General features: G+C 41.0%; 1 protein-coding gene across 1 annotated transcript in view; it reads left to right on the forward strand.

The window, feature by feature from the left end:
- Positions 1–13,183, forward strand: part of cpne5b (copine Vb) — a 181,361-nt gene that overhangs the window by 106,557 nt on the left and 61,621 nt on the right. Inside the window, exon 7 of the mRNA XM_049584227.1 lies at positions 7,439–7,502. Coding sequence (XP_049440184.1) covers positions 7,439–7,502 — 64 coding nt within the window. The remainder of the gene's footprint in view (positions 1–7,438; positions 7,503–13,183) is intronic.

Genomic DNA, 13,183 nt, shown 5'->3' on the forward strand with positions numbered 1-13,183 from the left:
AGCTGAGTCCATCAAGTCAAGTCCATGAATCTTTTCAGTAAGTTGTCAAGAAATTGCAGCTGAAAACACCAGCACTTACTTAGAGTGTACAGTACATCTTACCTGTAGTTAATGCAACTTTGTTGCTGAATTGTCAACAGCATACAGCGTCTACCTGGCAAATTAAAATCTTGGGTGTCCTTCATTAACAGTGTGTCCTATGCTATACATTTTTGCACTACTATGTTTGCCAAACACATTTAGGAGAAACAAGTAGCTGCCTTGATTATATTTACTTCGCTGGCAACAATTTTCTTCAAAGACGTTGCAGTCAAGTCAATGTAATCAACGTTGCAGTCAAGTAGGGGTGACCCCGAATAGTCGATGATTCGGTGATTCGATTCGGAGAAGTCTGATTTGATGGCCAGTCTCGCCACTGAATCGTTGCAAAATGTGGTTATGAAACAAGACCGTACCATTCTGACTATATGGGGGTGCTCACTGCTGCTGAACATCTTGATTTGACATAGAATGCATTTGTTTTCTAGTAATTCATGATATATAGCCTATTTTGATACAAACATCAGCCTAATTTCTGTTTATAAAAAACTGAAAATGACGCGTGCATTTAATCAGTAGGCATACTCATTACTAAGCATGAATAAATCACCCAGTTGCTCGTTCCAAATAAGCTGAGGTGAGTGAGTGCGCTGCAGGACCATCAGAGCAGCATCGAGGACTACGGTGATTTGCGGTGGCGGATTGCATAAACAAACACTTTGGAGGAAGTATGTGCTCTCAAATCAAACTTTTTTGAAGGATTATTTGTTTACCTGAAGTGTCTTGAAACAAATTTCACCGCTGACTGTTTTCTTGACAGACTCTGATTTTTTATTTGGCTACTTTTTGTCTGACACGGCCAAACAATTGAGAGCGGTGACGCACGGTCTGTGTGGATGAACTTGTATGAACCTGAGATGATTAATGAAGTAACTTGACGTCAGAAAGAAGGAAAACTGTTTCTAAACCTTTTGATGATGTTTTTGGATGTTTATTTGTGAATGAAATGGCAAGTTCTGACGAGTCAGAAACGACTCCTGTTAAAGACATGGATGAGGCTGCAGCACCTTGATGAAGTGAAAGGAATAAAGATAAAGATAAAATGATAACCCTTTTACTTTTATTATTATTATCTTATTATGCCAACTGAAGAATTACATTTGTTTATTTGGGTGTTTTAGCTCTTTTCTCTGGAGCGGAAACTGACGCAAATGAGCTCATTAATCAACGAGGGGGAAAACAACATGATTGGACAATTGGTCGGCTAAAGGAAAAATCTGTCAAATCAGATTTGACTATGAAAATTCTTAGTCGGGGACACCCCTACAGTCAAGGCTTTTAGGTGGATGACACATCAGAAAGACCAACCAGAGTCACTGCACTCTATTAAGCAGCTGGGTGAGCAATACTGGGGCATAACTGAGATGATTATGTCCACAGGTTTTGTGATATGCTCACATCCACAACAAGTGACCAATGGGACTCTGGGATTGATGGGAAGAGGACGTTATATGGTAACAGATCTGTAAAGGAAAGTACACTGTCTGCGTCCTTGGATAACTTGAATAAAATATTTTAAGCATGGTAGAAATGATCAGGAATGATGGGGATACCAGGTTGGAAAATTTGTATTAGCATCTTATTGGCTTGTAATGATTCATGTATACGTACCAAACTGTCACAGTACAGGGGTCGTTGTTTGGGACATGCAGCCACAAACAGGATACACAATATGTAGAGCGATGCAAGTAATGCAGAACCAAAGTTCAGGAGCATAAGTTCTGCCTGTAAGCTGTATGCCAATAGCAACATATGCAACAGGCTGATTGAGTGAGTCAGTTACACTATGGCAAACGCTGATAAAACACCGAGACAGATGACCCGTCTGTGGGTTCCCGCTCAGCTACAACACCAGGGGTGAAAGAATTGAGTAAGAGACAAGAGCAGCAGTACCGAAGTTGCCAGTGGATAAAATGCTACCTTAAACCCCAGAGGGATGATTGTGTATGTCTTTGACACTTGTACTATAGTCTGTTCCAAATAAATGCAAATGAACTCACACTGAACCGTGACTCCTGCTGCTACCTGCCCATTTGCATTGCCTGCTGTGTATTTGGACATTTTAACAGTGTATTTTGGCATGTGTTTGTCTGTACTTGCTGTGGTTTGAGAGAAACCAAAGATTTCCACAGAGGTGGACAAGAAAGTAAGCTTTGCAGACTATTCCCAAGCGTGAATATTTTTTGAGAAACTACTCCATCTTGTGCTTTTGGTCTGAAACCAGCGTTTGATTATTGAGAGTGCACTTCAGAGTCCCCAGTTCACCTAACTTTGTCAGGATGTGCGCAATTAGTCAACTAGTCAATTAAATGTTCCCTACTCTTGTTAGTCAGAACCAGATAATTGGTTAAATTTACCATTATAAAGATACCCGGAGGAAAATGAGAGGAGCTTGGATTGACATGCGTGACCAACCAGCAGCTCTGATCGTCAATGGCTTTCCCTTCCTTGCCATTAGTTTAATTCTGTGTCTTCTCTGTGTGTCAATTTGCGTGCAAACTCATGCGTAAGAGAATTACCATGTGTGTATGTCTGGATGTGTGTGTCAGTGAGTTTTTGAATGGAAATGAGTCGGGACGACCCGGCTGTGATTATCTTCAGCACTTAGCCTGTGGTCTCGTGCCTACGACCAAATCACAGCCGTGCTGATGATTCCATACCACAGCACTTCCTCTTGTGTGAAATTGCTCAAATGTTTTTAATGCATGGCGCAAAGTGTTACACATTTCGGGAACATTTAAAATATGATTTGGATATTGACAAATGTGATTAATGACTTTCAAATGGCTCTAATAATATTTTTTCAGTTAATGTCTAAGTCTAATGTCTTTTAGATTCAATTGTGCTCAATTTTGTTTTCTTACTCTTAGACAAGTCAACTAGTTTTATTTCAAACATTTACTTAAAACAAGAAATTAATACTTAAGTACATCCCTACTGCTTTGGACTGTGAAAGGAAGCCCGTGCAGGCCACCCATGACAACAGCGCCGCTCTACATAGAGCACTTTCAAACTAATAAGGCACATTCCTCTTACTGTGACACATCGCTGATGAATGAGGCAATTAACACACACGCAGAAAGACCACATTAAACTTCACAGTCCTCTGGTGGGGCAGTTAATGGTCTTGGAGATCTGACACACTGATGTCAGGCAGATAAATGAAAGGTGATACATTTCGTGGGGAAACATGAGCAATGTTTTTTAATGTTGTTTAATGGCTCCCATAGGCCTCAAGTGGGAGCACTTTCTACACAGATCTCATGGTGACTAAAAAGGTGGGATGGATTTAGTCTGGAAACAATTTATAACCCCTAAAGCTATTCAAACAACACGATTGATACAAAAGGCTTTGCAGTACACACACACATAAGACAATAGAATCATGACAATAGACTACAATGACAAGTTCATAACGGACACACACACAGATTAACGACCAACCAACCAAAGACAACAGATACAGTTCCAGTCAAACAGAATCAGGCGCAGTTAAAGTTAAAGCTCGTGGGCACTGACACATTTAGACCCAGACCCACTGTAGCGACAGACAGGTCTTCGGTCAGACAATCTCAAGTCTGTGACAGCGTGGTATGACGACAGGAGTTCACTAATGTAAGCAGGGCGAGAACATGCTCTGCAGACAAAACCACACTTTTCCACTCAGTCCTATAACTAAGAGGAAGCCAGTGAGGGAGGGACAGAGTTGGAGTAATATGGTCTCTTTCTTGATGAACTGGCGCAGCATTGTGAACAAGCTGGAGACAGAATAAAAGGTCTGAGTGATACAAAGTATCAAGAATTGCATTAATGAAGGTTGGATGAATATGAAAGTGTTGATGACTTTCCCCAAGTCACACACACACACGTGAATGGTCCTGATTGAAGCTGGATGTATGAAAAAAACAAAACTGTTTATCAAACTTCAACCCAGAATCTAAAATGAGTCCCAGATTTGTCCTTCATAAAGAGACAAGGTTTGGACTAAGAACAGGCATGGTTATAAAGTCTTTTAAGACAACGGCATTTCTTGGCAAAATAAATTCATAAAGGTAAACTATGCTGAGATTGTTGGTTACTGTTTGTAAACAGTATCACCAATGACAGTGGAAGTGAAAGCCAACCCTAGATTGCTCTTGTTTTGGAACAAACTTTATCTGTTTGGCGTTTTGCCCCATGATATTTGCATTTTTTTGATGCTGTGTCTGCAGTTTTCATAGCTTCCTTTTGGAAGCTTGCTTCTTACTGTCTTCCATCTATCTGCTACTTTTTTATAAAGCCCCATCTTCACGAGCTTTGCCCAGAAACATTCTAACCCTAGCAAAATAATACCTCTTTTCCAAAAATAGCACCTATATGCAGTTTACTTTATGCGGGAAACCCACTAAAAATAGGCGTGATAGACTCTTTTCTCATTGCCAGTAGATGGGTAGCCTAGGCCTTTCTGTTGTTTTTTTCCCCCTCTGCTGTCTCTCATTTGGCATCATGACTGCATTGGAAAACAGGTTAGTAAGCAGTAGAAAGCAGCATGGACGCCAGTGAAAATGTTACAGAGGTTACTTCTCTCTTTTTTACCTGGTGCTGACTAATTTTGAACAATGGTCAAGCAATGCTTGGACAGAGGAGGACAGTTTTTTGTGGCGGCGTGTCATTGCATTGTACTGGAAAAGGCGCAAGGATTAGCACATCCACCCTGATGTCTACTGCTAATCAGAGGTGGAGCTGATAAAACCCTGTGACTACTGCGGAGTCATTCATCTCGGGAATGAATGCAGAGTGTAACATTGTCTTTTAAATACAGGAGCCAGTTGTCAGTGGGTGTTAGTGGGTTTATGTCCAGTGGGAAATTGGCTTAAGAGGAAAATAGGAAAATATTGCAGGGAGCAATGTGTCTGCAGTAAAATGCACTGCCACATGCTTGTAGGGGGTTACGAGTGCTGACTGAGAGGGATTTACTTTGTATGAGTCCATACATATTTTTTAGGATAATCCTAGTATACCTTCAATGGAAATGCTGCAAACATTGTGGATTTGCTTGTGGGGACATAGCAAATCCACATGCATTTTTCACATGGAGTGAATTCAGGCCGTTGACTGACAGCAGGCCGCCTCTACAGTGCTGGTCTTTGAGGAAATGAGAGCCAGAGAATCCAAAATGGAGGAAGCTATCATAATGTAGCTTATTCTATCAGCTGTACTACACCATCCACTTCAATTTCACAACTCTTCTGCTGAAATATAGAGTGCTCCACAAAGAGGAATGTTTTCTGACAGATATGGGAGTCAGTGGTGCAGATAAATACATGTATCTTTTGAATTGATTGTGAACTTTTTGTCCTGCTTTTGACCAACCTAACGAGCTTGCCAGCTTGACAGTTAGCAGTTGGCAGTTTAGAGAGTTGGATAGCTTTTTTCTCTTTTATTGAATGACATGGTGAACTTACTATCCTAAAATAAAATGCTATGAGGCAGTAGTAAACAACCCATTGCAGCAAAGATATAAGAAGCTAGGAGAGCAGTTTTAACTGTTTAACACAGTTGGCTGGCGTCCAGCTTTCTGGTGTGACTGGCTGATTTTCTTTCAGTTATGTAGAAAGTATGGTGGCAGTTATGTTAGTTTGTTATGGCTTTAACTCTAGGTAGATTTAGATGTCAAACAGTGAAAAGAAATTTTGGATCAGGTACAGGTAGCTTTGTCACAGAAGAAGTGATTTCTTTCCGTTTTTCCTTTTTCTTCCAAGCACAGTTTCCATTTATAACATCTTATGCCCTAATATATAAATTCCATTTCATAGGCATTACAGTTCAATTCCACCTGTCACCTCGAGTGGACTTAAGGGCTGAGGAGATTTAGTCTTATTTGACAGGCTGCCAGCACTTTCCAACACAGGCCCACACACACACTACATACAGACATTACGCCAAACATATTTTTTGTTGTACTCCACACAATATGACAGTATTAAGTAAAAAAATCTGGCCTCAAAGAAATTGGCCTTTCCCCTTCTGTGCTCTGTGTGAGTCCAGTGTGATAAGCGTGACGGGGACTGAGCTTTTGATGGCCTCTCTGATTCTCAAATCTTTTCATCTCTTTTCTTTTGAACATTTGTTATCAAAATGATTTTTATTAAAATTGATTAAAACAGATGTGAATAACTCTAATCTGCATGAGATGATAAACTGTGAAAGGGATGTCAAGGTTTCTGGCACTGTTATTTTGCCCTTAAGCAAGTCATGGCAAAGTCCTCACCCTCCTCAGTATAAAAGGCAAATACAAAGAGCTTAAAGTAACACATAACAGCAGGAAAAAAAGAGGTTTGCAAAAGGTTATTTAAGATGTACAGTAGTAGAGAGTGCCTTTGTTTGTTTGATTTCCAAGTATTCAAGCCTTTTTGGATCTTGCAGGAAATGCATGATCACCAAAAATGTGGAGTCCAGTCAGAAATTAGATCAGTGGCTTTGTACAAATAGGAAAATGTTCTGAAACATGCTAGAAGCTGCTGTAACAGGCTTATAAACTGAGTTATGAGGTTGGATCACTTTTCTCAGCTAAGGTTAAAGGCTTTGCTTCCTGTGTTCTTAACAAGCCAAGAGATGATGGACTGATTTGTCACCACAACTTAATGTAGAAGTTCTTAAAATAATGAAGACAAGAGCAGAGGTAATTAGAGCACTGATGGCTTTCTTTATGTGAGACACTGAGTAATATACGCTGAGATCTCAGAGGAAACTGAAATAGGTTCACCAGTACATACAAAACTCATCACTACAGCTCCTCACTTATGAATATGAATTGATCATATAACATATTTGTCATCTTAAAGGATCGGTAAACCTTCCTCAAAAGGCTCATTGCCTGTATTAATCATAATGAAAAAAACATGTATGGTACTGGACGTTTGCCCTGCTATTTAAAACTGCTGACAAATTACAATAAAACTAGGGATAGATCTGTTCGAACAAGGTAGTCAGAATTATAGGATAGAACTTGCACAACATATTACATTGAGATGCTAATCAGCTTTCATGGAAAAAAAAGTTACAGTATGTAACAACCTGTTAGAGCTAAGATCCTCTGAGGTATCTCAGGCTGCGCATCCTTTTAATTTAATATATTTTAATATAATATATGAGACTTTCCTTAAATGTCAAGAAATGTCAGGATGAGCGACATCAAACAGACTTTTTGTTGTTGAGTATAATCAAAGGGACTAATTCACAGTTGGAAAACAGTGGAGAGGCCTTTAACGATCACTTGAGAGCCAAGAGTGGACAAATAGAAGATGTGTTTCCTTTAATTTCTGTTAAGCTCTTATTGTTTTCTCTCTTTACTCCACAGAGGGATCCAAGGAAAGAAATGTGGCACTATCATCCTGTCCGCAGAGGAGCTGAGCAATTGTCGAGTGAGTAAGCCATAATAATCTCCCCTGCCAAACACACATTAGCAGGCAAACATCTGTCAGTGAAGCCTGGTTAAACAGACTTTGCAAACAAAGTAGATTGGGCAGGATGGAGGCTTAAAGGGGCAAATAGGTGCAGGCGCATGGCCACGGACAAAGGGAACTTCTGTTGACTTTGTTACACTCACTTTGGGAACTTTTTTTTGTTTTTTAATCACATAAATTCTTGTGTTAATAAAGGTAATGTTACAACAATTCACATATTGTGCTTTTGGTGCTCAAAAATAGCTTGTTACGTCTCCTGGGAGTTGAAAGGTCATCATGTCAAAATAGCCAAATCTCTGAGGTATATCACATTCTCTACCCCGACTGTGTCAAGTGTCAAGCACAATAGGCTGAACACTGGCTGACCCGGTCTTTACCACAGAGAATATAATGACAGTTGCATTGAAAATGGCCATAAGTGACAAATTACGCTATCATCACCTAAGCTAAGGAGAACCAACGCTAGATTTGCACTATCCGCTGACATCTCCTGTCCTCTCTTGGGCCTCCATGGACTCCACAGCTAGACATAGTGGGTCCTCCTCCTTGTATAATCCTTCTGTGGCAAAGTGCCCCGGTGGGAGTCATTGCTATCCAAGCTGGCTAAAAATGGCTGATGTGATAGTGACGGTCAATCTGTCTGTGTCCCTTGGTGTCACATACTACAGTATGTTGCCAAGCCTCTGCACAACAGTTTGTCCCCAGCTTCTTCCCACATCACATTAACAAAAAGCATTCTGGCTTGGAGGAGCCAGGCAGAAATCAAGGGTGCACAAACCTTTTAAAGGGATAAAAAAAACCATGTATTATATATTTATTCATTCTTCAACGTGAGGTACCAGATAAAACAGTAATTGGTATCTGTGCTGAAACTCAGGTATCACAGCAGCAAGTATCTGTTTACACAACTACCCACAGGGCCCATCACACCCAGACACACACACACACACACACACACACACACACACACACACACACACACACATACACACCTCTCAGAATATAACAGACAGGGCAGCTGTTCACACTCTGCGGAGTGTCCTCCTGTCTAATGAAATGTCCCAGGAACATGATGGGGTGAGTGCTGACTGTCCCCCTCAACCAACACTGTGGTGTAAAGCTTTGGATGCTTCACTGGGCTCCCAGCACGCAGATTACAAGAGGATATTGAAAAGCGAGAAAGTGCAACAGAGCATAGGGCACAAAGAGACTTCTCACACTGAGAGGGAGTAAAGGAGAAAGGGAAAAATGCAACAATGAAAATGAAAAAGCAAACTAGCAGTGATAATATGTAGAGAAAAAAAGGTTTGTGTGTTTGTATGTATAAGAAGGAGAGAGAGAAATAGTCAGACAGTTAGACACAGATACAAAGACAGTGAAGTGAATCAATAGAAAATTATTTCACGCCCGGCGTGGACCAGCTCTCAGCTATAAGAACAGCCTGGCTGATGATAGTGTGAGACCGAGCGTCAGTTAATTAAAACTCAGCACTGCCTGACCCTGTCCCTTGTAGCTTGTGACACACACACACACACACACACACACCTACACACCTACACACCTACACACACACACACACACACACACACATGCACACAGATGAGCATTCACATTCACACAGATACACACACAAACATGAACCCTGACTTTCTCTTTCACAAACTTGCTCACATGTCAGGATACTTTACATACAAACACACCTCTGTTAACACGGAAAGCCTGGTACAAGCTGCATAGCATACACACATCATTTAGCAGCTCACAAGCCAGAAATTTTCCCTCAGAAGTTGGTGGAGACAAAATCAGAGCTAAAAAGAGAGTGAATAATGGACTTATTTGCTATTCAAACTCCAGATTAATGCAAATATTAATTGCTGGATGTGTAAATAAGAGAACATTTGCTAAAAAACGGCCATATTGGGGGGTTGGTGGCTTAGTGGATAGAGCAGGCGCCCCATGTACAAGACTGTTGCTGCAGCGGCCCGGGGTCAAATCCAGCCTGTGGCCCTTTGCTGCATGTCATTCCCCTTCTCTCTCTCCCCCCCTTTCACACTTACCTGTCCTGTCCATTAAAGGCAAAATGCCTGCCCCCCCCCCCCCCCCAAAAATCTTAAAACAAAAAACAGCCATATTATCTCAGGAGGTACATGTCAGTGTTGTGTTTACAGCTCGTTTCCGCTGCCCCAAAGAGGCCTAAACTTAAGCAGCTTAAAAGTCTAGTATGTAGGATGTGGTGGCATCTAGCAGTGAAGCTGCACAACTGAAACTTCTCCTGTGTGCCAAGTGTGTTGGAGAACTATGGTGGCCGACACAAAAACCCAAACAGCCTGATCCTGATATAGAGTGTTAGGTTTGTCTGTTCTGGGCTACTGCAGAACAACATTGCACACTCTGTGGAAGAGCACCCACTCTGTATGTAGATATTACATTTTAAAGGGATAGTTAGTTTTTTTTGGTTTTGTTTTGTTTTTTTAAATGGGGCTGGATGAGATACTAATATAGTCAGTGTACATATTACATATAATAGATGGCGGTCGGCACACTCCCTGTTTGTAGAAACAGACAGGACCAGCACCCCAGAAGCTCAGCTATGCATCGCTGTGGGTTAGGGTTAACGGAAAAACGTATTTTAGCCGCTTAAAAAAAGGTCTACTGAAAAAATCAATATCAGTCTAAGTGGATGCTATAGTTATAATATTTTCACGACTTTACGTTGCCGTCAGACAGCCCTTTCCTTTGGCGCGACATTTTCTCTACTGTATATTTTCCATATTCCTATGCAAAAATGCCCAACTGTGCAGTGCACTGTATCACATCACAGATCAGCTGTTCAGGTCAGTCTCTCACCAGTTTATGGACGAGACAACAAATACAAGAAAATAACTAGAATTACCACCCTGCGGTTGTATGCCTCCGCACACCAGTCAAGTTTCTCTTACAGTTCACATCCATGTCTGTGAGAACATGGATGCTTCACACACATTTTTCCCCCAGCAGCACATTAGTAGCCTGAGTGTCAGACTGAAGCTCCCAGAACCTTCAGTCTGACATGGCTTCCACTGAAGGCGATTTACAAGGGGGAGGGAATTTGATTTTTCCCTAACCAATCAGTAGAGATCAACGACTCACCCAGAATCTGACGTCATTAGTATCCATGCCTCGGGGGTGCCCGGTGCCGAAAACAAGCAAGCATCGCCCGTTTGAAATGTCTCTGTCGTTGTGCACGCCCAGCCACATCGCCGTTAAATCCAGTTTAGCAGCTTCCTTAATTTGGTCCTCCATTAATGCGAGTAGTGGCGAAATACCTCGATAGCATCATTAATGTGGTCTGTAGGATCTGTAGCGGTCGCCATTGTTGCTATCCTCACCAGTTACCCACAGGCGTACAGCTTGACATCAGCATGGCACTGATTGGCTAATCGCTAGACCCCCGGCGTTCATTGGTCCGTCCATCGTCTGGACGAGATAAATTGCAAATTCATTGCAGTATGCCAGACCAGAGATGCAAGTCTACTCAGTTGAGTGGGCAGGGTCTATGGTCTGGAACCAGGCTAGCACATTAGATCTATACAATCACTTTGGATTGAGTGTCACCAATTCACTATCTGATCAAATGTCTTCCATCTGTTCCTGAGATATGACATTAAGTAACGGCCAGAAAAGGCCGAACATTATGATGTCAGAGTGACGTTGACCTTTTGGATATAAAATCATCACTTCATTATTATATCCTATTAGACATTTGTGTGAAATTTTGTCATAATTAGTGTAAGAATTCTTCAGTTATGGCCAAAAACATGTTTTGTGAGATCACATTGACCTTGGCCTTTGACCTTCGACCGCCAAATTCTAATCAGTTTATTCAATTCGATAAGAAATTCCTTTCAGGCATTCTGGAGATATCAAGTTCACAAGAATGGGATGGACGTACAGTCGATTCCGAAAACATAATGCCACCAGCTACAGGTATCACTGGCGTGGAGGCATTAAAAGAATGGAGTGACTATGACAGCGACAATGTAATGCCATTTGTCATGGTGACAAAGGGATACCTTAAAAAAAAACAGAGTATAGAGAAGAGAACACTTGCAGAGGGAGACTTAACAGGGCAAGAGAGAGAAAGGGGAAACTTCTGTGGAAACTGGAGGCCCAGAAATAGCAGAAGCTAACTGTGAACTGTAAATGCATGCTCATGAACCCAGAGAGCAACTGCTGCTATGAGTGGGACTTGGTTACTACACAACCTCAGGGTCTTTCTGAATCAGAGAATGCCAGCGCTTCACACTTTACTGGTTGTTTGGCAAGTCGTTTCATATATTTGTTGGTATTCAGAGTCATTTTACCTGATGGTTGGGTACAGCAGTGCACTTCAGCAAGCACCTCTCTTGCTTATTTGGCAGTGGTTTAACATAATCCTCTTGAGAGAGCTGTCTCAGTCTTGCAGGTGGAGTGTTGGTGTCTATATTCAGTGTCACGAGCCACAGCTGCTTTTATTTGTTTGTTTCAACAGCCCGGAAAAATGTAATGGTTGAGAATATGTAGTGCTAAAGGAAAGGGCTGTCCAATGGCAAGGTAAAGTGGTGAAAATATTGTATATAGCATTCACTTAGACTAATATTAACTTTTAAGGTAGGTCTACGTTTTGCTGGTAACTCTAATCCACAGCAATGCATGGCTGAGCTTCTGGTGTGCGAACAGGGAACACGTCAACCGCTGTCGACTGTACATGATACACTGACTATAGATAAGTATTTCATACAGTTCACAAACTAGAATCATCCCTTTAAGGTAACGAAAATACAACAATTATTATTTTTAGGGAAATATTGAACAAATGAAAACAGAGTAATTATAATCTACCTCTGCCAATATATATTTCCCTAAATCCTGCAATAATAGAAACATACTCTGTATTTTCTTTTGTTTCTACACCTCGCTGAAGCTATACGACTCTCACATTGAGAAAAATATTCAAATGTGAGAGTCCTTGTACATAATTTTGCACTTTTTTTTGGAAACACTAAAATCTTGACTAGAATTCGAGGTATAGTTCTCTGTGGGTTATGCAAACGTCTGTGCGCACAACATGAGTTTGTACAGTAATGACTGACTCGCCGGTGGGTCTGACTGGGTTGAAGAGGTTAACACGCATTTAGCATTCATGAACCGACATTATTCATCAGTTTCTATTCGTGATGTGGTCTCCAGAGAAGTGTGCTAACATACCCTGCAGTAGGAAAAAATAATACATTTGTACAGGCTCTTTATTAAACCTTCAGTCAAAACTAATACTGGACAACCCCAGTGTTTGCTCTTTGGAGAAACTTTGCCTAATGTTGATCTCCTTTGTGATGCAGCAAGTGTGCAGTTGGTGTTTCTCTGCTCTCTAGAAAAAACAAATTGGTTTGAATGGAGGCATCAAACAACCCTGGTCCATGCTTTTTAAATATACTTTGGTGTGTGTTTAAAAGTCACGTATAGCAGTATGTTAGAAACCTTTGATGACAAAGAGATGAATGCCTCTTTTATTAGACACGTTATTGATATGAGTTGGCAAGTTTATTCTTTAGACATTATAAAACTACAAAGTGTAATGAAGCCTTGAGAGGAAGAAGCTATTTTTTGGATACCTTTTCCAA

The sequence above is a fragment of the Epinephelus fuscoguttatus genome, linkage group LG1 (genome assembly GCF_011397635.1).
Source record: "Epinephelus fuscoguttatus linkage group LG1, E.fuscoguttatus.final_Chr_v1".
NCBI classification, from domain to species: Eukaryota; Metazoa; Chordata; class Actinopteri; order Perciformes; family Serranidae; genus Epinephelus; species Epinephelus fuscoguttatus.